This window comes from Anguilla rostrata, chromosome 1 (assembly GCF_018555375.3).
Source record: "Anguilla rostrata isolate EN2019 chromosome 1, ASM1855537v3, whole genome shotgun sequence".
In the NCBI taxonomy this organism is placed as follows: Eukaryota; Metazoa; Chordata; class Actinopteri; order Anguilliformes; family Anguillidae; genus Anguilla; species Anguilla rostrata.
In genome coordinates this window covers 85505759-85532004 of record NC_057933.1, presented here as the reverse complement: position 1 = coordinate 85532004, position 26246 = coordinate 85505759, and the positions used below count along the sequence as shown (strand labels likewise).

At 44.4% G+C, this 26246-nt stretch overlaps 1 protein-coding gene across 13 annotated transcripts in view; it reads left to right on the top strand.

Moving 5' to 3' along the window:
- LOC135238676 (receptor-type tyrosine-protein phosphatase kappa-like) overlaps positions 1-26246 on the top strand; it is a 164375-nt gene that overhangs the window by 16273 nt on the left and 121856 nt on the right. For all 13 annotated transcript variants that reach the window (XM_064306819.1, XM_064306815.1, XM_064306822.1 and 10 more), the window contains exon 2: positions 26099-26221. In XM_064306819.1, the coding sequence (XP_064162889.1) occupies positions 26099-26221 (123 nt within the window). The remainder of the gene's footprint in view (positions 1-26098; positions 26222-26246) is intronic.

Here is a 26246-nt window from a genome sequence, read left to right as displayed (position 1 = left end):
GGTGTAATTTATTATTTGAACTGATCGTATGCTGTAGCCTAGAGCTGCCATACAAAGCTGGGGTCAGCCTGGGTCCTTCGGGGTCAAAGGTCACTGAGGATGGCTGCAGGCCTCTCCATATCCAGGGCAACAGCAAGCAAGTGTTGTTGCAGTTCCACTGATGTGATGGCCAATGAGTTTCCCCCGGTTACAATTTTCATCCTGTCACCCACCCTGAGTTTCCCCCAGTTACTAGTTCATCCTCTCACTCACCCTTTGTTTCCCCCGGTTACGACTTCATCCTCTCACTCATGCTGAGTTGGCCGTGGTTACAGGTCACTGTAAGAGACAGGGTTGTCCAGGGGGCCCAGCAGTTATGGAGATGCTGATGATCCAGTGGGGGAGAGCAGAGGGGGTGGAGCTTATTTAAGCTCAATCCAGCTTCCCCAGGGGGACTGTTGTGGTTTTGTACTTCATTTCTTGCAGTAAAATCTCAGAGAATAGAGGCGTGAGTGTGCTGGTGTGGGATCCAAGCGCACGCCCAATGAAGTACAACACATTATTACACAGGCCCCCCTTCCCTCCGGTCAGCCCTCCCCCCCTCCGGCCAGGCCCCCCCCGCATCCTACCAGCCCCCCCATCCTACTGAAACCCCCTTCCTTCTACCGCCCCTCGCTCCATCCTACCAGCCCCCCATCCTACTGAAACCCCCTTCCTTCTACCGCCCCTCGCTCCCTCCTGCCAGCCCCCCCATCCTACCGGCCATCCTCGAACACACTCACATTCCCTGCATTCTGCCCCTGTATTCTGCCCCTGCATTCTGAATCTCTGTGCAAGTGGCCATTTTACAATGTGTTTCAGTAACGTTACAGGCTGTAGATCAGTGTTTATTAACGTTACAACCTGTAGATCAGTGTTTCAGTAAGGTTACAGGTCATAGATCAGTGTTTCAGTAACGTTACAGGCTGTTGATCAGTGTTTCAGTAACGTTACAGGTCATAGATCAGTGTTTCAGTAACATTACAGGCTGTAGATCAGTGTTTCAGTAACGTTACAGGTCATAGATCAGTGTTTCAGTAACGTTACAGGCTGTAGATCAGTGGTTATTAATGTTACAGGCTGTAGATCAGTGTTTCAGTAACATTACAGGTCATAGATCAGTGTTTCAGTAACGTTACAGGCTGTAGATCAGTGTTTATTAATGTTACAGGCTGTAAATCAGCGTTTCAGTAACGTTACAGGCTGTAGATCAGTGTTTATTAACGTTACAGGCTGTAGATCAGTGTTTCAGTAACATTACAGGTCATAGATCAGTGTTTCAGTAACGTTATAGGTCATAGATCAGTGTTTCAGTAACGTTATAGGTCATAGATCAGTGTTTCAGTAACGTTACAGGCTGTAGATCAGTGTTTAGTAATGTTACAGGCTGTAGATCAGTGTTTAGTAATGTTACAGGCTATAGATCAGTGTTTCAGTAACGTTACATGCTGTAGATCAGTGTTTAGTAATGTTACAGGCTGTAGATCAGTGTTTAGTAATGTCACAGGCTATAGATCAGGGTTTCAGTAACGTTACAGGCTGTAGATCAGTGTTTAGTAATGTTACAGGCTATAGATCAGTGTTTCAGTAACGTTACATGCTGTAGATCAGTGTTTCAGTAATGTTACAGGCTGTAGATCAGTGTTTTTGTACGTCGCTTTGGATAAAAGCGTCTGCCAAATGAATGTAATGTAATGTAGATCAGTGTTTAGTAATGTTACAGGCTATAGATCAGTGTTTCAGTAACGTTACATGCTGTAGATCAGTGTTTAGTAATGTTACAGGCTGTAGATCAGTGTTTAGTAATGTCACAGGCTATAGATCAGGGTTTCAGTAACGTTACAGGCTGTAGATCGGTGTTTAGTAATGTTACAGGCTATAGATCAGTGTTTCAGTAACGTTACATGCTGTAGATCAGTGTTTCAGTAATGTTACAGGCTGTAGATCAGTGTTTTTGTACGTCGCTTTGGATAAAAGCGTCTGCCAAATGAATGTAATGTAATGTAGATCAGTGTTTAGTAATGTTACATGCTATAGATCAGTGTTTCAGTAACGTTACAGGCTGTAGATCAGTGTTTAGTAATGTTACAGGCTGTAGATCAGTGTTTAGTAATGTTACAGGCTATAGATCAGTGTTTCAGTAACGTTACAGGCTGTAGATCAGTGTTTAGTAATGTTACAGGCTGTAGATCAGTGTTTAGTAATGTTACAGGCTATAGATCAGTGTTTTAGTAACGTTACATGCTGTAGATCAGTGTTTAGTAATGTTACAGGCTGTAGATCAGTGTTTAGTAATGTAACAGGCTATAGATCAGTGTTTCAGTAACGTTACAGGCTGTAGATCAGTGTTTAGTAATGTTACAGGCTATAGATCAGTGTTTCAGTAACGTTACAGGCTGTAGATCAGTGTTTAGTAATGTTACAGGCTGTAGATCAGTGTTTCAGTAATGTCTAAATTAGGCCTTTCTTCTGATCAGAGTATGCATTTGTTAGGCTATAAGTGTCTGTAAAAGTTTTGCTTGTCATGTATTATTTTGTATATTTTGTATTTGCCTATGTTCTCACAATTTGTATTTGTAAAAAATTTAATAATAAAACAGTTTTTTACATTACAGACAGAAAAATATGTAATATTTATGTTTCAGACAAGGAGACCTGTTGCTGTTATCTATAATGAATCCAGCTTCTGCTTCCATAGGGTTGCATATCTTTTATTCATATGAACATCGTGGCACCAGTGATAAAGTATAAAATGTGCTTTTTCAGTAAATACCTGATTTATACATGAGGAAAGAGCCAGTGAGGGACCAACCACAACAAGAACCTTCTCAGCAAGCAAATCAAGTAGCGCAAGATGTTTGCTTCCATTAGTGTAAGTATGTATTATAAATAACTATTATGAATTTTAGAAGATAAAAGAATATTTAATAATAGTACCGTAAATGGTTCCACGTTTTTCAGCAGTAGAAAATGAAATAAATTGTCCTGATTAATTACTGTGTGGTTTATATTACAAGGCATAGCAGAATGTATACACTCTTCATTTACTTTCTAAAAAGGCCATTCCCACCACATATTACAGCCCTTTCAGTGAGTGTAGCTTAGTAACGGAGAGTGGTTCTGTGTGAGGGAAGGCCCTAGAAGCACAGCCTTCATGCCTTGTCCTCTGCTCTGCAAGAATAAAAACACTTCATGGATGAATAAACTTACAAAATTCCGCTCTTTTCTGATCAGATGCCTGATAAAGCAGAAATGCATGAGACGGTCTGTTTTAGAAGTGGTGCTGTGGCACAGAGATGTGGAAAGCTGTAGCACACTGCCTCGGGAGCTTCTCTGTATATGTACAGGGAGGCAGCACAGCTCAGTATTCTTAACAGGACTCATATTCATAAACACAATGACTGTGTTCATGCTCAGTGCTTCACATAAGACTAGTTTTCCTGAAAAGCACTCATGAGATTATGTTATGGCTGAATTGTGCTCATTACATTGTGTATTGGTTGCTGTGATGCGCTCAGTGGATGCAGTTGCTGTGATGTGCTCAGTAGATGTGGTTGCTGCTCAGCGGTTGTGTTGTGGTTGCAGTTACTGTGATGTGCTCAGTGGATGTGGTTGCTGTGATGTGCTCAGTGGATGTGGTTGCTGTAATGTGCTCAGTGGTTGTGTTGTGGTTGCTGTGATGTGCTCAGTGGATGTGGTTGCTGTGATGTGCTCAGCGGTTGTGTTGTGGTTGCTGTGATGTGCTCAGTGGATGTGGTTGCTGTGATGTGCTCAGTGGTTGCGGTTGCTGTGATGTGCTCAGTGGATGTGGTTTCTGTGATGTGCTCAGTGGATGTGGTTGCTGTGATGTGCTCAGCGGTTGTGTTGTGGTTGCTATGATGTGCTCAGTGGATGTGGTTGCTGTGATGTGCTCAGTGGATGTGGTTGCTGTGATGTGGTCAGTGGATGTGGTTTCTGTGATGTGCTCTGTGGATGTGGTTGCTGTGATGTGCTCAGTAGTTGCTCAGCGGTTGTGTTGTGGTTGCGGTTGTGGTTGCTGTGATGTGCTGTTATGGCTTCTGCACCTGAGTGTGGCTGATGGCTGCTTAACCCACAGCATCTTAATTGACTTCCTGTCCTCATTGCACACTTTAGTGCACTGTAACTGCTGTTGTCAGTCAATGAATCGATGACTGTGAGCTATGGACCGGCCAACAGCCCTAACATTTCCCCAGTCACCACTTCTGGAGTGTGCATGTATGTGTACATGCTAGCACGTGTGTATGTGCATGTCTGCATGTGTGTGTGCATGTCTGCATGTGTGCTTACATGCCTGCATGTGTGTGTGCATGTGTGCGTACATGTCTGCATGTGTGTGTGCATGCCTGCGTGTGTGTGTGTGTGTGTGTGTGCATGTCTGCATGTGTGTGTGCATGCCTGCATGTGTGGGCACATATGTGTGTGCCACACACTCACACACTCTCTCTTTCTGAAGTAAACTGTAGCTTTACAGTGTGTAAAAATTATGCAGAGATACTGTACTAGCAGAAATTCAATATTGTGCTCTCTGAGCTGAAACACAGTGGGGACACATAGTCTGAAGACACAACCAAATTGTTTTCATTATTTATCAAGGAATAATGCAATTATGATACTCCAATTATAGTTCTTTTTCAAGAATACATTACTGAGTACTGGGGGAGGTAAAAGGCCAAACATCTACAGGTCATTTGTGTTGGAAGATGAGGTGTGTAGTGCTGGGAAAGTGCTGGGATGAAATGGAAGATGAGGTGGGAAGTGTTGGGAAAGTGCTGGGGTGAAATGGAAGATGAGGTGTGTAGTGTTGGGAAAGTGCCTGGGTGAAATGGAAGATGAGGTGGGAAGTGTTGGGAAAGTGCTGGGGTGAAATGGAAGATGAGATGGGAAGTGTTGGGAAAGTGCTGGGGTGAAATGGAAGATGAGGTTAAAAGTGTTGGGAAAAGTGCTGGGGTGAAATGGAAGATGGGGTGTGTAGTGTTGGGAAAGTTCTGGGGTGAGATGAAAGACGAGGTGGGAAGTGTTGGGAAAGTGCCTGGGTGAAATGGAAGATGGGGTGTGTAGTGTTGGGAAAGTGCCTGGGTGAAATGGAATATGAGGTGTGTAGGTGGGAAGTCTGGGATGATGGAAGATGAGGTGGAAGTGTTGGGAAAGTGCTGGGGTGAAATGGAAGATGGGGTGGGAAGTGTTGGGAAAGTGCTGGGGTGAAATGGAAGATGAGGTATGAAGTGTTGAGCAAGTGCTGGGGTGAAATGGAAGATGAGGTGGGAAGTGTTGGGAAAGTGCCTGGGTGAAATGGAATATGAGGTGTGTAGTGTTGGGAAAGTGCTGGGATGAAATGGAAGATGAGGTGGGAAGTGTTGGGAAAGTGCAGGGGTGAAATGGAAGATGGGGTGTGTAGTGTTGGGAAAGTGCTGGGGTGAAATGGAAGATGAGGTATGAAGTGTTGGGAAAGTGCTGGGGTGAAATGGAAGATGAGGTGGGAAGTGTTGGGAAAGTGCTGGATGAAATGGAAATGAGGTGGGAAGTGTTGAGCAAGTGCTGGGGTGAAATGGAAGATGAGGTGGGAAGTGTTGGGAAAGTGCCTGGGTGAAATGGAAGATGAGGTGGGAAGTGCTGGGAAAGTGCTGGGGTGAAATGGCAGATGAGGTGTGAAGTGTTTGGAAAGTGCTGGGGTGAAATGGAAGATGAGGTGTTGCATAAGCTGGTGGTATCAGTGCCAAACAGGCAGTAATCACTGTGAAAGGTGAATGCACTAAGCACTGACAATTTGTCACCTTCAATAAATACCTACACATGTGCAGACTGCCCTGATCCAGGTGTGCAAACGGCCTTGAAACAGGTGTGCAGACTGCCCTGATACAGGTGTGCAGACAGCCTTGATACAGGTGTGCAGACAGCCTTGATACAGGTGTGCAGACTGGCCTGATACAGGTGTGCAGACTGGCCTGATTATAGATGTGCAGACTGCCGTGATACAGGTGTGCAGACTGCCCTGATACATGTGTGCAGACTGGCCTGATACAGGTGTGCAGCCCTAATACAGGTGTGCAGACTTCCCTGATACAGATGTGCAGACTGCCCTGATACAGGTGTGCAGCCCTGATACAGATATGCAGGCTGCCCTGATACAGATGTGCAGACTGGCCTGATTATAGGTGTGCAGACTGCCCTGATTTCAGGTGTGCAGACTGGCCTGATACAGGTGTGCAGACTGGCCTGATACAGGTGTGCAGACTTCCATGATACAGGCATGCAGACTGCCCTGATACAGGTGTGCAGACTGGCCTGATATAGGTGTGCAGCCCTAATACAGGTGTGCAGACTGGCCTGATACAGATGTGCAGACTGGCCTGATTACAGGTGTGCAGACTGCCCTGATACAGGTGTGCAGACTGCGCTGATTTCAGGTGTGCAGACTTCCCTGATTTCAGGTGTGCAGACTGGCCTGATACAGGTATGCAGCCCTTATACAGATGTGCAGACTGGCCTGATTATAGATGTGCAGACTGCCCTGATTACAGGTGTGCAGACTGCCTTGATACAGGTGTGCAGACTGCGCTGATTTCAGGTGTGCAGACTTCCCTGATTTCAGGTGTGCAGACTGGCCTGATTACAGATGTGCAGACTGGCCTTATACAGGTGTGCAGACTGCCCTGATACAGGTGTGCAGACTGCCCTGATACAGTTGTGCAGCCCTAGTACAGGTGTGCAGACTGGCCTGATACAGGTGTGCAGCCCTGATACAGATGTGCAGACTGCCCTGATACAGGTGTGCAGACTGGCCTGATACAGGTGTGCAGACTGCCCTGGTACAGGTGTGCAGACAGCCCTGATACAGGTGTGCAGCCCTGATACAAGTTTGCAGACTGCCCTGATACAGGTGTGCAGACTGCCCTGATACAGGTGTGCAGACAGCCCTGATACAGGTGTGCAGACTGGCCTGATACAGGTGTGCAGCCCTGATACAGGTGTGCAGACTGCCCTGATACAGGTATGCAGCCCTGATACAGGTGTGCAGACTGCCCTGATACAGGTGTGCAGCCCTAGTGCAGGTGTGCAGACTTCCCTGATACAGGTGTGCAGACTGCCCTGATTACAGGTGAGTAGCTCCAGTCCCTTCGACCCGACCCAGTCAGAGTTAGGGTGCTGCCTGGGTGGAGCCTGGGGTGCTGTGGGCCCACACCTGTCCCTCTGGAGATTTGGAAGAGTATCTCCATCTGCAGGTGTGTGCACGTAATGCAGCCCAGTAAAGAAAAATTTACTAATTAGCTTAAGACCTCACTCAGAGCACAGTACATTCATACCTTGGAAAACAATCATTAAATGCGTAACCCTAAACATGAGAAACATTGGTTTATTAGATGTGAAAGTTAATTGAATCATCTCCCTTATTGATTCCAAATTTTAGTTCATTAAATAAGAAAATAACAGAATGACAGAGCATGTGGCTGCTTCCATCTGTAAATGTTTTTCTGCACAAACCTTTTTGTCTCACGCATGAAATGCATCATTGTATATGAATCAGAATATGAATATGAAGATTCAGTCTTAATGAAAAAAGCACATCTAATTTAGGTTGTGTCTGCTACCATATGTAGACTATATAGATAAAGATAATTATTCTTCAGGAATGTGTAATCATACACTTGTTCCCTGCCTGCTCAATATTGATTGAATACCAGCAATATATGTTCATAGTATCTAGTATTCATAGTATTCTGCTCAGTACTGGCAAAATACCTGCCCTATACCATCTCTATACCTTGCATTTACATTACCATACATTTATTTGGCAGACGCTTTTATCCAAAGCAACGTACAAAAAGTGCATTTCATGGTCATGGACAACTACAAAACACAGGTTCAATAAGATACAATACTTATTTTGTACAGCTATTTCTAGCCAAGAACACAGTTTAGTTCACACAGTGAACACTATTCTGGGGGGTGGATTTAGAGTGAAATATACAGAGTGGTGGTAGTTAGTCCAGGTATAGTCTGAAGAGATGAGTCTTCAGACCACGGCGGAAGATGGGTAGTGAGTGAGAGGTTCGAACGGGGAGTTCGTTCCACCACTGGGGAGCTAGGGTGGAGAAGCTCTGTGATCCCTTTGCACGGGTGGGAGGGGGTACAAGGCGCCCTGCTGCTGTAGAGTGGAGTATACTTGCTCAAAACTGGCAAAATACCTGAACAATACCATTTCTATACTTGCTCAAATCTGGAAAAATACCTGCCCTATACCATCTCTACACATGCTCAATACTGGCAAACACCTGCCCTATACCATTTCTATACCTGCTCAATACTGGCGAAACACCTGCCCTATACCATCTCTATACCTGCTCAATACTGGCAAAACACCCGCCCTATACCATCTCTGTACAGCTCATCTAGCAAAACACGTTGCCCTAACACATTTTATGATAGAGTGCTCAAGTCTGGTAGTTAGCCAGTATAGTCTGAGAGAGAGTCTTCAGACCACGCGGAGTGGTATGAGTGAGAGTCGAAAGGGACGGAGTTACACTGGGCTAGTGAAGCTCTGTGATCCTTGCGGTGGGAGGGTCAAGGCGCCTGCTGCTTAAGTGAGTATACTTGCTCAAAACTGGCAAAATACCTGACCTATACCATTCTATACTTGCTCAAATCTGGCAAAATACCTGCCCTATACCATCTCTATACATGCTCAATACTGGCAAACACCTGCCCTATACCATCTCTATACCTGCTCAATACTGGCCAAAACACCTTCCCTATACCATCTCTATACCTGCTCAATACTGGCAAAACACCCGCCCTATACCATCTCTATATCTGCTCAATACTGGCAAAACGCCTGCCCTATACCATCTATATACATGCTCAATACTGGCAACACACCTGTCCTATACCATCTCTATACCTGCTCAAAACTGCCAAAACACCTGCCATATATCATCTCTATACCTGCTCAAAACTGCCAAAACACCTGCCCTATACCATCTGTATACCTGCTCAATACCTGCTCTCAGTTCCTCTTGGGAACAGCAGAATAAAACTGAGTAACTGTGGGGCAGGATTCTCTTGGTGTCAGCGCACACTGTGCCTCCGCCTCGTTCCCGCTCATGCGTTCCTGCTGATGCGTTTTTGTGAGTTCCCTCCCGCCGCCTCTCCTCTCGCGCCTCCACAGCGGGACACAGCTTCCGGCCCGTTCCCTCCTAACGGCCTCCACACCCCCGCGGAGCAGGGCTCCAGCCCATTGGCTGTGCTTCACATGTTAACCGCCTTCATTAATATTCATGAGCAGACGTGCTCCGTCTCTCTAAAGCGGCCAACCCGTTCTCTGCATGTTGTGCTGCATGGCTGTGGAATATGCTAATTAAAGCAGAAATCTCTATTTGTGCCCGAAAAAATGCTGGGTCTGCCTCTCCTTTGTCCCTAATGATAGGCTGCTGGCTGGCTTCTCCTGCTCTTTTGTTTATAAAAGATAATGTATGATAGTGTGGAAGCATGGAAGTGCGACAGGTTAAACAAGCGAGGAGACGCACGCAGACAAGCAGGCTGAGCTAGGAGCCTCGTCTTAGCGTGTGATGAGATAAAGAGGGTTGTTATGTCTTTGTATTAAGAGGTGTCTTTTGAAAAGGCTCTGTTATCCTCTGCAGTCATTTCCCGACCCCTTTCTTGGCATGTTAGGTGTTGTGTTTCTGCAAAAAAAGGCCTTTTTAAGTCACTCAGTCCACACATTTTCAGTTGGCTCTCATCACCATGGAAACTTGGCACAAGTAAAGCCAGTAAAATTGTTTGTAGGTTGAATCATTCTTTTTCAGCCTGTTGGATTTGTCTGGTTCAAAACAATTATTTTTTGGCAATTACTTTTTGTTTAGGAATTGTGCAGATATATGTTATCACATAGCAAAATACATTGTAAAAAAAATTACATTTGCTGAAGGAATTTCATAAAGTCATTATTTTGGTTAGGAGGGAATCACTGGTATGCACTATGCATCTAGGCTTTCTTTAATTGTGGATGGGGATCCTTTAACCAAATATCTTAGAAGATCTTCTGTCCCTCAGCACTGAAACACTGTGGATCCCAGAAGATCTTCTATCCCTCAGCACTGAAACACTGTGGATCCCAGAAGATCTTCTATCCCTCAGCACTGAAACACAGTGGATCCCAGGAGATCTTCTATCCCTCAGCACTGAAACGCTGTGGATCCCAGGAGATCTTCTATCCCTCAGCACTGAAACACTGTGGATCCCAGGAGATCTTCTATCCCTCAGCACTGAAACACTGTGGATCCCAGAAGACCTTCTATCCCTCAGCACTGAAACACTGTGGATCCCAGGAGATCTTCTATCCCTCAGCACTGAAACACTGTGGATCCCAGGAGATCTTCTATCCCTCAGCACTGAAACACTGTGGATCCCAGCAAAAGTTCAATATTGAATGTTATATGGTATTTTAGGAAAGTGGAGGTACTCTCTACTGCAGCTCTGGTAGATTCGCTGAGTCGTCTTCCTTAATTCTAGAGTCATTTCTTAGTCAGTTACCCCATTTGTGTCCTTTCTTTCACATTTGACTAAAAAAGGTTTTGATAAAATTCTCTCTAGAGGGTTGGCTGCTTGGAATGCTGTTTTGGTCATTTATTCTTGTAAACTTTTTTTTTTGAAAAATTATTATGAAAAATATTGTGAAATCAAGAAAGGGGGAAGTATATCCATCCTATTTATGGTATATCCAAGGTTAGTGCTAATCCCTCTTGTAGGAAGTTACTTATTTCAGCCAGTCAGTATTATCAAGTTTATGTTGATGTCCTGGAGGTTGTAATGACTCAAAAAGAGGAGGTCTTGTCTGAGATTTAATTTGACATGACATGTTATGACAGTTCACACATACACTATGATATTTTACTGACAGTGGCTCACCCACAAGGCTGTTAAAGCTGGTGTCCTATGGGCATGGAGCTGACATGCTAGAAACCTCCCAGACACTTGGCTGTGGACATGGTGTGTCTATATTCCTAAATGCATACTGTGCCCCGGAATGACAGGAAGAGAGGTTTCCAAACTCAGGTCTTTACATTGCTCTCCTGCTCATCTGCTTTGAGTCACATCTGTGCTCCTGCTGGATGCGCATGTCTTACAGGATGTGTGTGTTCACTGGATGAGGTGTACTTATGTGTCTGTGAATTTGTGTGTTAGCCAGAGAAGAGTGTGTGTGTATGTGTGTGGATGCATGTGTGTGCATATGCGTATGTATGTGCATGCATGCTCTTGTTTGCGCATGTATGCGTGTGTTTGTGTGTTTGTATGTGTGGAGGGTGTAGGGGTTGTGCATGTGTGTGTGTATGTGGTGGGTGTGGGAGTTGTGCATGTATGTGTGTGCGTGTGTTTGTGTGCGTGTGGAAGAGTGGGGTGTGCATTTGTGTGCGTGGTTTGTGTGCAGGGAGGATGGGTTGTGCATTATTGCGTGTGTGTTTGTGTGTGTGGGGGAGTGGGGGTTGTGCATATATGCGTGTGTTTGTGTGTGTGGAGGGAGTTGGGGTTGTGCATGTATGTGCGTGTGTGTGTGGGGGAGTGGGGGTTGTGCATATGTGCGTGTGTGTGTTTGTGTGGAGGGAGTGGGGGTTGTGCATGTGTGTGTTGAACTCTGTCCTTTTGAGGGGGAGTCTTGGACAGACAGTTTCCAACACACAGCACACTGGTGTAACGCCAAGCCGTCCCATAATGCACTGCGTTTGATGTGCGCGGAGTCGCTCTGGCGCTGAAGATTTCCGCACCGTCTGCCAGCAGGTCTGTGCCGAGCTGCTCGCCAGGGATAGGGCGCATCTTCACCTCATATTCATCTGCCAAATAAAGTGTGTGTGTGTGTGTGTGTGTGTGTGTGTGCGCGTGCATGTGTGCGAGCAAGAGAGTGCGTGTGTGAGTGTGTGCGTGTGTGTGTGAGTGTGTGTGTGTTTGTGTGTGTGTGTGTGTGCGCGTGCATGCGTGTGTGTGAGTGTGTGTGTATATGTGTGTGTTTGTGTGCGTGTGTGTGAGTGAGTGAGTGTGTGTGTACGTGTGCTTTTGGTGTGTGTGTTTGTCCAATGCCCAATGCCCCTCCCACCCGCGATCTGGTCTGGGGGAGGAATCCAGCTTTCAGCTGAAGACTGAAAAGAGCAGCTTTAGCTGAGCTTTAATTAAGATTTAGGAAGCTTGCATGTTTGCTTTTATCAGTTCCATTGCTTTAAAACAGCAGCACTGAGATACAAGTCAGAAGATTAGTGGTCAAGAGGAGGGGGTGGTTCTCCTGACCGATCCCTCTTACCAGGCTTTCATCAAGATTTTCACTTTAAGCAAAGCCGTTTCGCTTTATCCTGTGTGGCAGGTGGTGCTCCTGTTAGCCAATCCTGGGCGGAGCCTCTGGTGGGTGTGGCTTTGATGGTTGCCCTCAGAGATGGCCTGATGGACAATGCTTGGCATGCAGGACAGAGCGTGCTCAGTGACAGGCTAATGTCACCTTGCATTATCTCTGCATAATTTCACCCTCTCCACATAATAGGCACAAAAATCACATCCTGATGGACAGGATCCCAAATTTACAAAACACAAAGTTTGAATTCTGTTGACTAAGCGGTTTGTTGTGAATGAGCACCAGTATGTGGATCATTAGCGTTGCTTCTGCTTCAGACCTGCGGCTTTTTCCTCCTCCATTGGGTGAGTGTAAAGAAGACAAACAGGCGGAGGACGTTCTGTTTGTCAGTGTGCCACTTGTGCATTTCATTCATAAATCAGCCAGTAAAGCCCTTAATTCCCATGCAGCTGGGGGGGTATTGGGGGCCAGGGGTTTTGTTGAGAGAGAGTAGCATCTACACAGTTGTCCAAACTTGGGTGCGCTCAGGAGACCCCCAAAAAACCTGGGGTTCCCCAGAAAAGCAGGACTTCTCAGACCTCTATCGCTGTTCCCAGCCTGGGGACTGAAACAACCCTCAAATTCTCCTGCTCTTCTCTGATTGGCCAGGGGGCTGAGCTGTCCTAATGGACTTGTTAATGTTCCTTGAAGTTACAATGGAAACAGCAGTGTTTGTGTCATGGGACAAAGTATTAGCAATTCTGGGAAGAGCCTCAAAGATCATAAAACTGAATAACAGCATCAAAGATCATAAAACAGTGTAACAGCATCAAAGATCATAAAACTGCATAACAGCATCAAAGATAATAAAACAGTGTAACAGCAGCAAAGATCATAAAATAGTGTAACAGCATCAATGATCATAAAACAGAGTGAAACAGCATGAAATATCATAAAACAGTGTAACAGCATCAGCGATAATAAAACTCCATAAGAGAGCATCCAAAGTCATAAAACAGTGAAAGAGTGTGTCATAGATCATTAAATAGTGTAAGAGCGTCAGTGAGTCTAAAACAGCATCAAAAAGTATAAAAAAGTGTGAGAGTGGCAAAGAGCATGAATCAGCTGTGGGGAATGTGATGTTGGAAAGTGCAGGAGAGCCTGTTCTAAACTCTCATATCACCTCAGGAGCCTTACTGATCAGTGCTGTACAGCGGCTAGATACCCCTCCAAGGGCCTGCGTCATAGATGTGCCTGTGTCGTGGATATCCCTCCAAGGGCCTGCGTCATAGATGTGCCTGTGTCACGGATATTTTTACATTACATTACATTATAGGCATTTAGCAGACGCTCTTATCCAGAGCGACGTACAACAAGTGCATAGGTTTCATGATGTAGAGGCGCAAAAGAAACACTAGAGTGAAGTAAGGATCGTAGTGCCAGAAGTGACCACGTCGATCAGGACTCCAACCCTGTAGAGTAAGCTTGTTCAGCAAGCAAGAATCCTACCAAGTACAAACTAGCACTGGAATCACACCTAATCATACAAAAACAATCCTGCCAGATACACTAACATAATCAAATTATCCTAGCTAGGTACAATGAGCTGAACTATAGGCTAGGGAGGGGTGGGGAGAGGTGCAGCCTGAAGAGATGAGTCTTCAGTCTGCGTTTGAAAGTGGTGAGATTCTCTGCTGTTCTGACCGTCACGGGGAGGTCATTCCACCAGCGAGGGGCCAGGACAGACAGCAGACGGGAGCGGGAAGTGCAGACGCGAAGAGGGGGAGGTGCCAAGCGTCCAGAGGTGGCAGAACGGAGAGGTCTGGCTGGTGTGTAGGGTCTGATGATCCTCTGAATGTACCCTGGTGCTGACCCCTTAGCTGCCTGGTATGCAAGCACCAAGGACTTAAATTTGATGCGAGCCATAACAGGCAGCCAGTGGAGGTCAGTGAGCAGGGGGGTGACATGGGAATGTCTGGGGAGGTTGTAGACCAGACGCGCTGCAGCATTCTGGATGAGCTGCAGGGGTCTGATGGCGGATGCTGGCAGACCAGCCAGTAGCGAGTTGCAGTAGTCCAAGCGGGACAGGACCATCGCTTGAACCAGGAGCTGGGTTGCGTTGGTGGTGAGGAAGGGGCGGATTCTCCGGATGTTGTACAGGAAGAACCTGCACGTTCGACTCACCGCCGTGATGTTCTGGGAGAGGGACAGTCTGTTGTCCATCACCACTCCAAGGTTTTTTGCGGTGGGTGATGATGACACCACAGTGTCCCCCAGGGAAATAGAAAAGTCAAGAAGGTTAGAGGATGGAGCAGGGATGAAGATCATCTCCGTCTTGCCTGGGTTTAGCTTAAGATGGTGGTTATCCATCCAGCTCTGGATGTCCCTCAGGCAGGCAGAGATGCGAGCAGAGACCTGAGTGTCAGAGGGCGGGAAGGAGAGAAAGAGCTGGGTGTCATCGGCATAACAATGATAGGACAACCCATGGGCAGAGATTACAGAACCAAGAGATTGGGTGTACAGGGAGAATAGGAGGGGACCAAGGACAGAGCCCTGGGGAACTCCTGTGGCAAGGGGGCGAGGTGCTGATACTGCACCAGCCCAGGCGACTTGGAAGGAGCGACCGGAGAGGTAGGACTCAATCCAGTCAAGTGCTGTGCCACAGATCCCCATAGCTGCCAGGGAGGACAGGAGGATGGGATGGTTGACGGTGTCAAAGGCAGCAGAAAGGTCTAGGAGGATCAGGACAGATGAATGGGAGGCTGCTTGTGCGGCGTGAAGCGACTCATTGACCGAGAGGAGTGCGGTCTCTGTCGAGTGGCCAGGTCTGAAGCCAGACTGGTAGGGGTCTAGGAGGTTGTTCAGGGAGAGAAAAGAGGAGAGTTGATTAGAAGCAGCTCGTTCAATTGTTTTGGATATCCCTCCAAGGGCCTGCGTCATAGATGTGCCTGTGTCGCCGGTATCCCTCCAAGGGCCTGTGTCATAGATGTGCCTGTGTCGTGGATACCCCTCCAAGGCCCTGCGTCATAGATGTGCCTGTGTCGCCGGTATCCCTCCAAGGGCCTGTGTCATAGATGTGCCTGTGTCGTGGATACCCCTCCAAGGCCCTGCGTCATAGATGTGCCTGTGTCGCCGGTATCCCTCCAAGGGCCTGTGTCATAGATGTGCCTGTGTCGTGGATACCCCTCCAAGGCCCTGCGTCATAGATGTGCCTGTGTCATGGATACCCCTCCAAGGGCCTGCGTCATAGATGTGCCTGTGTCGCCGGTATCCCTCCAAGGGCCTGCGTCATAGGATGTGCCTGTGTCGCCGGTATTCCTCCAAGGGCCTGCGTCATAGGATGTGCCTGTGTCGCCGGTATTCCTCCAAGGCCCTGCGTCATAGATGTGCCTGTGTCGCCGGTATCCCTCCAAGGCCCTGCGTCATAGTTGTGCCTGTGTCGTGGATATCCCTCCAAGGCCCTGCGTCATAGATGTGCCTGTGTCGTGGATATCCCTCCAAGGCCCTGCGTCATAGATGTGGCTGTGTCACGGGTATCCCTGTATTACAGATATCCCTCAAAGGCCCTCTATCATATTTAAAATTTATTGGAAGATTTCTCCAGATTAATGAAGAGCTGCAGCCCTCAGGCATCTCTCTGCTGGGACTGAAACGCTCAAGTCATTCAGGAAACAAGCGATAGTGTGTAACTCAGCTCCGACTGGTTCCAACACTCGTGTTTTAGAGCTGCGTCGACTTTGCTAAATTAATTCACAGATGCCCCATGGAATTATTTTTAAGGAGCATTTGTCTCTAACCCTGTTGTGTTTATCTTGAGTGGCTAAAATATGAAATTGGAGTGTTTAGAAATATGCGCTCTGGAAAAGTAGTCTGCCAGCCAGATTGTGGTATGAGTCACGTCACTTCTGAATGAAATGAGCTGAGGGTCCGTAATAAACATCTTTTTTATGGGAAAGCTGTGTAAGAGCAGTCTCTATGACCACACTGTGCGGCTCTTCCCTGTGTAAGAGCAGTCTCTATGACCACACTGTGTGGCTCTTCCCTGTGTAAGAGCAGTCTCTATGACCACACTGTGCGGCTCTTCCCTGTGTAAGAGCAGTCTCTATGACCACACTGTGCGGCTCTTCCCTGTGTAAGAGCAGTCTCTATGACCACAGAGAGCAGCTCTTCCCTGTGTAAGAGCAGTCTCTATGACCACAGAGAGCAGCTCTTCCCTGTATAAGAGCAGTCTCTATGACCACAGAGAGCACCTCTTCCCTGTGTAAGAGCAGTCTCTATGACCACAGAGAGCAGCTCTTCCCTGTGTAAGAGAAGTCTCTATGACCACAGAGAGCAGCTCTTCCCTGTGTAAGAGCAGTCTGTATGACCACAGAGAGCAGCTCTTTCCTGTGTAAGAGCAGTCTCTGTGACCGCACTGTGCTGCTCTTCCCTGTGTAAGAGCAGTCTCTATGACCACAGAGAGCAGCTCTTCCCTGTATAAGAGCAGTCTCTATGACAGCACTGAGCAGCTCTTCCCTGTGTAAGAGCAGTCTCTATGACCGCACTGAGCAGCTCTTCCCTGTGTAAGAGCAGTCTCTATGACCGCACAGCGCGGCTCTTCCCTGTGTAAGAGCAGTCTCTATGACTGCACTGAGCTTCTCTTCCCTGTGTAAGAGCAGTCTCTGTGACCGCACTGTGCTGCTCTTCCCTGTGTAAGAGCAGTCTCTATGACCACAGAGAGCAGCTCTTCCCTGTATAAGAGCAGTCTCTATGACATCACTGAGCAGCTCTTCCCTGTGTAAGAGCAGTCTCTATGACCGCACAGCGCGCTCTTCCCTGTGTAAGAGCAGTCTCTATGACCGCACTGAGCAGCTCTTCCCTGTGTAAGAGCAGTCTCTATGACAGCACTGAGCAGCTCTTCCCTGTATAAGAGCAGTCTCTATGACCGCACAGTGCGGCTCTTCCCTGTGTAAGAGCAGTCTCTATGACAGCACTGAGCAGCTCTTCCCTGTATAAGAGCAGTCTCTATGACAGCACTGAGCAGCTCTTCCCTGTATAAGAGCAGTCTCTATGACTGCACAGAGCGGCTCTTCCCTGTGTAAGAGCAGTCTCTATGACAGCACTGAGCAGCTCTTCCCTGTATAAGAGCAGTCTCTATGACCGCACAGCGCGGCTCTTCCCTGTGTAAGAATAGTCTCGCTATGGCTGTGTGCTGATGAAGCTCTTAACCCAATTTCATCAACAGAGGTGAACACTGTTTGCCCTTGAGGTTTATCAGCCACAATAATTATTGTATTATGTAAATGAACTACAGACAATTTTTTCATTAGCAGAGTTTGAGTCTTTAGATTAGTATGCAAATCATTTAACCCTGTGTCCTTGTAGGGAAAGTGATTTTGAGCACTGAACACAGAGAAGCACTGAACACTGATTCGCACTGAGCACTTAGACCAGTGGTCTCCAACCCTGGTCCTGGAGTGACTCTGCACTTCATGAATCAATAAGAACAGTTGATTACACAGTTAACTCAACTCATCTGGTGTCTTGGGTTTCAACTGGGTGGTGATTTTAAGGTGAAAACAAAAACCAGCAAACCCTGTAGCTCTCCAGGACCAGGGTTGGAGACCACTGACTTAGACACACTGAACACTTAAGACTCACTCAACACTAAGTCACACTGAACATAGAACACAGAGATTCAATGACCACTGAGACACACTGAACACTAAGATTCACACTACACTGAGATGCATGGAACACTGAGACTCACTGAACGCTGAGATGCACTGAACACTAAACACACACACCAAGATGGCTGCCTAAATCCAAGATGGCTGCCACTGTTACTGCCTTTCCCCTGTTCAGAGTCTCACTGCAATCCTTCAGAAATCACCAAAATATGGTGCCATCCATTCAAAATTGAATCATTGCTGATGGCACAGCAATGTTTTACTTCCATTTTTTGGAAATTGTGTCAATTTGGTGTTTTTTTGATCAAGGACATTGTTAAGGGCCTGGGAGCACATGGTGATTGGCAACAGAGCAGTATTTCCTTAAGCTTACCCAGAATTTAGTATTTTTTCTTCTTTTTTGTGACCTTCTTGAAAAAAGATGGCGATTACAACCAAAAAGCTGGCAGAGGAATTAGAAGAGATTAAAAAATCCCTCAATTTTATGTCTGAGGAGATCAGCAAAGTGGTAAAATAGCAAGTTAACCTCATGGGTCTAATGGAGGAAGTCCATGAGCTGAGGGTTACAATCAACCAAAGGGACCAGAGGATCGAACTACTGGAACAAAGGATTGACGACTTGGAGCAGTACTCCCGTGCGGATGACCTTATCATCACTGGGCTGGATACCAAACATCGCAGCTATGCCAGGGCTGCAGCCGGTGACCGACAAGGTGAGGACGCACCACTTGAGGAGCTGCACACTTTAGAGCAACAAGTGGTTCAATTCCTGAGCGGTAAGAACATTCAGCTAGAGAGACAGCAAATTTCAGTTAAAAAAAAACAAGCCAACGATTGTTGTCCGGTTTGCAAATCGAAAGTATAAGGTTGAAGTGTTGAGACAGTCCAAAAAACTTAAGGGTACTGGGGTATATGTAAATGAGCACCTGATGAAGAAAAATGCTGAAATTGCTATGAATGGCCGTATCCTCAGAAAGCAAAACAAAATACAAGCAACATGGACAAGGAATGGAAAAGTGTTTATAAGGTTAAATGGACCACCAGAGCAAGCCAAGGTGGTTGTGGTACGGAATCTGAGAGATTTGGATCAATATAAGTGACAATGTTTGTAGATGGGGTCGGGTTGCAACGAAAATTTTTGCAAATCTTATTTCTAAACCACTTTTTTTCATAAAATGACAGATGAAGTTTTCCATTTTCTTATTGAAGAAACTGAGAGTAGTGATCTCTCTGAGAATGAAAATTCCTTAGTTGAGAATATATGTAACAAGAAAAAATGTGAGGAGTTAATAAGAGTTAAATCTCTTTTTTTTTAAGTTTTCTAAATTTGACTGAACATAAATCATTTAGTTTTGAAATAACATTGATCCTGAGGTAAATTTTTATAATGATTACAAATCAAATTATGAATATTATTCTGAGAATCTGTTTAATAGTCTTAATTTGGAGGGTTTTTCAATCATACATTTTAACAGCAGAAGTCTCTATACGAATTTTGTTCAAATCAAAGATTATGTAAAATCATTAAAACATACATTTCAGGTCATTGCCATAAGTGAGACTTGGTTAACAAATGAAAAGGGTGCTGATTTTGTGTTAGAAAGATATGACAATTTTAATGTAAACCGGATAAATCAAAGGGGTGGTGGCGTTGCCTTTTATGTACAGAAAGATTTTCAGTGTAAGGTAATTGACAGTACAATTGTTAATGATATCATGGAGAGTTTGACAATTGAAATTCATTCTACTAAATTTAAGAGTATAATTTTGAGTTGCATATATAGAACGCCTGGTTCTTGCATTGATCAATTTATGAATACCATAGTTGATATTTTTGGGAAAGTATGTCATAAGAAATCACTTTTTGTTTGTGGTGACTTTAATATAGACTTGTTAAATATAGATGAACTATAAACTAACAACAGACTTTTGTAATTTAATGTTTAGTTTTGGTCTCTGGCCCCTTATTGATAAACCTAGTAGGATAACTAAAGAAAGTGCCACACTTATTGATAACATTTTTACTAATGTTCATGACCAAGCAACAAGTGGTTTGTTTTTAAGTGATATCAGTGATCATCTTCCTATTTTTGTGATTATACATAATTTAAAGGTTAAATGTTCAGTTGGTGTAAGTGAGCCTTCTTGTAAATTAGTAAGAATAAGGACACCAGAAAGAATTGAGGCCTTAAAGATGGACCTTATGAATTACAGCTAGGATGAGGTGTATGTTGATGATCCTAATCAGGCCTATGATGCATTTGTGTTCACATTCATAGAGTTATATAACAAACATTGTCCTATTAGAAAGTGCTGGTTGAAGGATAAATATAAAGGAAAGCCATGGATGACAAAAAGTCTGCAAAGGGCATGCAAAAAGAAAAATTTACTTTATAAGAAATATTTACAATTGAGAACCAGTGAAAGTGAAGAAAAATATAAGTTGTATAAGAATAGATTGATTTCCATTATGAGATTACAGAAGAAGGAATACTACAATAAAATATTAGAGGAGAGTAAAAACAACATTCAAAGGACTTGAAAAGTAATTAATCATATTATTCGGAATAGCTCTTATAAATCTGAATTTCCAAGTTATTTTTTAAATAGCTCTGATGCTACAGTGGACAATATAAAAAGCATTGTTGATGATTTCAATAACTATTTTGTGAGTGTTGGCACTACTTTGGCCAGCAAAATTGTTGTGCCTGATGATAAAAAAGATTTGTTTGATAATCTGATTAATGGTAATGTCAGTTCTATGTTCCTTTATGGGGTAAATGAAACTGATATAATTAAAATTGTAAGAAAATTCAAAAACAAAACATCAACTGATATAAATTCCATTGACATGGTAATTATTAAATAAGTAATTGATTTTATTGTAAGACCTCTGACCTATATATGTAATCTGTCTTTTCAAAGAGGTGTTTTTCCTAATAATATGAAATCAGCAAAGGTAATACCGATATTTAAAAATGAAGATAAGCACTACATGGATAATTATAGACCGGTGTCCCTTCTTCCTCAATTTTCAAAAATATTAGAGAAATTATTTGTGAAACAATTGGATCTCTTCATTAGTAAATGTGAATTTTTGAGTGAACACCAGTATGGATTTAGGGAAAATAGAACTACTACATATGCAGTAATGGAGATGGTAGAAGAAATAACAAAGGCAGTTGAAAATGATGAGTGTTCTATTGGTATTTATATTGACCTACAGAAGGCTTTTGATACTATAGATCACAGCCAATTATTGAGAAAAGTATGGAATAAGAGGTATAGCTTACTCTTGGCTGGAGAGCTACTTGGAAAATAAACAGCAATGTGTGCAAATTAATGAGACTGTGTCAGGATTTAGGAATGTCACCTGTGGGGTACCCCAGGGATCGGTGATTGGTCCAAAACTTTTCTTACTTTATATTAATGATGTTTGCAATGTTACTGAAATGTTAAAATTTGTAATTTTTGCAGATGATACAAATCTATTTTGCTCTGGGAAAAATGTGAAACTTTTGTATGCTATTGAAAGGGAGCTGGAAATTCTCAAAACTTGGTTTGATGTTAATAAATTGTCTCTCAATATTAAGAAAACTAAATTTATGGTTTTTGGTAATCAAAAAGAAATTGATGAGGATATTGAATTAAAAATCTGTGATGTTGAAATTGAAAGTTTTTGAGACAAAATTCTTAGGGGTTGTGATTGATCATAAATTAACATGGAAACAACATATTGACTATATTAAAGGAAAGATTTCAAAGTCAATAGCAATCCTGTATAAATCTAGGGATATATTAAATTATAAGGCCTTGTATATAATTTATTGCTCACTTATACTTCCTTATATATCTTACTGTGTGGAATTGTGGGGGTCGACCTTTAAAACGACTATAAATTCAATAGTCTTACTACAAAAACGAGCCATTCGTATTACTAATAATGCTAGTTACTATGATCACACTAATCCAATGTTTATAAAATTCCATGTTATGAAATTTAATGATTTGGTTTATTATAAAATAATGCAAATCATGTTTAGAGCTAAAACAAAGTCACTCCCAGACTGTGTACAAAGGTTTTTTTCAATACCGGAGTGCAAATATGATTTGAGAGATGTTTGTAAGTTTACTGTACAAAAAGCTAAAAAAGGGATTAAAAGGAGATGTATTTCTATTGTTGGGGTTAAATTATGGAATAATGCTAATATAAATGTGTAATTCGCTTTTGGTTTTCTAAAGAATGGTTTATAAAGCTATTTTTGAGGGTTACAATTGTGAATGATTTTTATTTTATTATGTTTTATTTTTGGAGGGTAGCTTAAATTGATAAGAATGTAGGATAGGCATATATAAGCATTATGCTTCTGCCTGTGCCTTTTCAGTCACTACCTAATACATAGATTGTTGACTTGTTTATACTGTCTAGACTGTTTATATTTATTGTATTGTGTGTGATGACTGAATAAAAAATACTACTACTACTACTACTACTACTAAAAAAACTCACTGAACATTGAGACTCACTGAATGCTAAGACGCACTGAACCCTAAAACGTACTGAACACTGAGACTCACTGAATACACTGAGGCACTGGGGGTGCAAGTGGAGAGGGGAGTGTGTGCAGGTGGGGGGTGGGGGTGTGTGCAGGTGGGGGTGGGGTGTGCAGGTGGGGGGTGGGACTGTGTGCAGGTGGGGGTGGGGGTGTGTGCAGGTGGGGGTGGGAGTGTGCAGGTGGGGGTGGGGGTGTGTGCAGGTGGGGGTGGGGGTGTGTGCAGGTGGGGGGTGGGAGTGTGTGCAGGTGGGGGTGGGGGTGTGTGCAGGTGGGGGTTGGGGGTTTGTGCAGGTGGGGGGGGTTTGTGCAGGTGGGGGTGGGGGTTGTGTGCAGGTGGGGGGTGGGGTGTGTGCAGGTGGGGGTGGGGGTTGTGCAGGTGGGGGGGGTGTGGCAGGTGGGGGGTGGGGTGTGTGCAGTGGGGGATGGGGGTTGTGCAGGTGGGTGGTGGGGGTTGTGCAGGTGGGGGTGGGGGTGTGTGCAGGTGGGGGATGGGGGTTTGTGCAGGTGGGGGGTGGGGGTGTGTGCAGGTGGGGGTGGGTTGTGGCGGCTGAGCTGTGGAGGTGCGGTTGGGTTATCAGGGAGTGGGTGGGGTTGTGAGATGGGGGTTGTGGGTTTCAGTGGGTGGTGGGGTGTTGTGCATGGGTGGGAGTGGTGCAGGTGGCTGTGGCGGTGTGTGCAGGTGGGGTTGGGGGTTGTGCAGGTGGGATGGTTGTGCAGGTGGGTGGGATTGTGAGGTGGGGGTCTGAGATTGCTGGCGGCTAGCTGCTGGAGGTGCAGCTGTGGGCATTACTCGGAAGCTGGCTGCCATATGAGTTTGGCCTCCTTTAGTTCTACTGGATTTATGCCATTCTTTACAGCACGCATTATCTTGATTGATTATCGACCCGCTTGACAGAGCAGACCTGTGGCCTTATGCTAGTGATAGCATCTTTATGCACTTACGCTTCTTCACCCTCAGTGACTTTCTGACCCGCCTCATGCATAACTTACACGTCACTGCACATTAAACTCAGTTTGCAAATTACCTCCTGTCATAATTTAGCTGCCTTTACTGCACATTAAACTCTTACGTACTGTTCACTGCATTAAACTGTTATATGACCTTTACTGACATTAAACTTATACGCACTTTACTGACATTAAACTCTTATACTGCAACCTTTACTGCACATTAAACTCTTACACTCCTGCACTGACACAATTATAACTCTTACACTGCACCTTTACTGCACATTCTTACATTGCACTTACTCTTATACTGCCCTTACTGCACATTAATACCTCAGTTAAACTCTTACACTGCACTTTACTGCACATACTCACCTTATGACATACTCTTACGCACCTACTGCACATTAAACTCTTACACGCTCACTGCACATTAAACTCATTAAACTGTTATAATGCACCTTTACTGTACATTAAACTCTTATACTGCACCTTTACTGCACATTAAACACTTACACTTTCACTGCACATTAAACTCTTACACTTTCACTGCACATTAAACTCTTACACGCTCACTGCACATTAAACTCTTACACTGCACCTTTACTGCACATTAAACTCTTACACCCTCACTGCACATTAAACTCTTACACTTTCACTGCACATTAAACTCTTACACGCTCACTGCACATTAAACTCTTATACTGCACCTTTACTGCACATTAAACTCTTACACGCTCACTGCACATTAAACTCTTATACTGCACCTTTACTGCACATTAAACTCTTACACCCTCACTGCACATTAAACTCTTACACGCTCACTGCACATTAAACTCTTACACGCTCACTGCACATTAAACTCTTACACGCTCACTGCACATTAAACTCTTACACGCTCACTGCACATTAAACTCTTACACTGCACCTTTACTGCACATTAAACTCTTATACTGCACCTTCACTGCACATTAAACTCATTAAACTCTTATACTGCACCTTTACTGCACATTAAACTCTTACACGTTCACTGCACATTAAACTCTTACACGCTCACTGCACATTAAACTCTTACACGCTCACTGCACATTAAACTCTTACACTTTCACTGCACATTAAACTCATTAAACTCTTACACTGCACCTTTACTGCACATTAAACTCTTATACTGCACCTTTACTGCACATTAAACTCTTACACGTTCACTGCACATTAAACTCGTACACGCTCACTGCACATTAACTCTTAATACTGCACTTAAACTCACCTTCACTGCACATTAAACTCTTACACGCTCACTGCACATTAAACTTTTATACTGCACCTTTACTGCACATTAAACTCTTACATGCTCACTGCACATTAAACTCTTATACTGCACCTTTACTGCACATTTAACTCTTACACTTTCACTGCACATTAAACTCTTACATGCTCACTGCACATTAAACTCTTATACTGCACCTTTACTGCACATTAAACTCTTATACTGCACCTTTACTGCACATTAAGCTCATATCTTCACTGCACATTAAACTCTTACACGCTCACTGCACATTAAACTCTTACACGCTCACTGCACATTAAACTCTTACACTGCACCTTTACTGCACATTAAACTCATTAAACTCTTATACTGCACCTTTACTGCACATTAAGCTCATATCTTCACTGCACATTGAACTCTTATACGATCATTACACATTAAATGCTTACACCCTCACTGCATATTAAACTCACGTGTGTACTGCACAGTGTTATTGGGACATTGTTACTGTACAGTGTTATTGGGACGTGTGTACTGCACAGTGTTATTGGGACGTGTGTACTGCACAGTGTTATTGGGACGTGTGCACTGTACAGTGTTATTGGGACGTGTGTGTACTGTACAGTGTTATTGGGACGTGTGTACTGTACAGTGTTATTGGGACGTGTGTGTACTGTACAGTGTTATTGGGACGTGTGTGCACTGTACAGTGTTATTGGTACATGTGTGTACTGTACAGTGTTATTGGGATGTGTGTGTACTGTACAGTGTTATTTTGACGTGTGTGTACTGTACAGTGTTATTGGGGGATGTGTGTGCTGTACAGTGTTATTGGGACGTGTGTACTGCACAGTGTTATTGGGACATGTGTGTACTGTATTCTGTTTTTCATGACTCCCCAGGTTAGGATCCAATCCAACATGCTTGCTAGCTTAAGGACATATGAAATTCAATCAGAGCAGGATAAAGTTGCTATTCTATCAAATTTATATCTTTAGGGCTGTAAAATCAAAGAACCTGGAACGGGTGTTGTTTGGTGTGCCTGGGCTGGAAGTGGGAGCATTTTTTAAAGAGCAAGTGAACTTAACCTTTGTGAAGAATCTGTTTGCCTGAGCCAGCAGATATGCAGGCAGAGCCGGTGTTATTGAGAGCAGGCACCAGATTAATATGGAGGGTTTGATGGAACTGTGTTATGTCCTTCAGCAGAGTGAGCGTGTTTGATTGAATCTGGCTCTCTGTGCTGTATAAATAACTGCAGCAGAAAGCAGAAAGCGCTTTGCAGTTAGATTGACTGTGGGTGGGTGTCTTTCAGGGGGCTGTGCCTTCGACGATGGCCCCGCCCAGTGTGACTACCAGCAGGAGCCGTACGATGACTTTGATTGGACGCACATCAGTGCCCAGGAAGCAGCATACCTGTCCTCCCAGCTGCCCCTAGGTGAGTTCACTTGGATCCTGGGTCT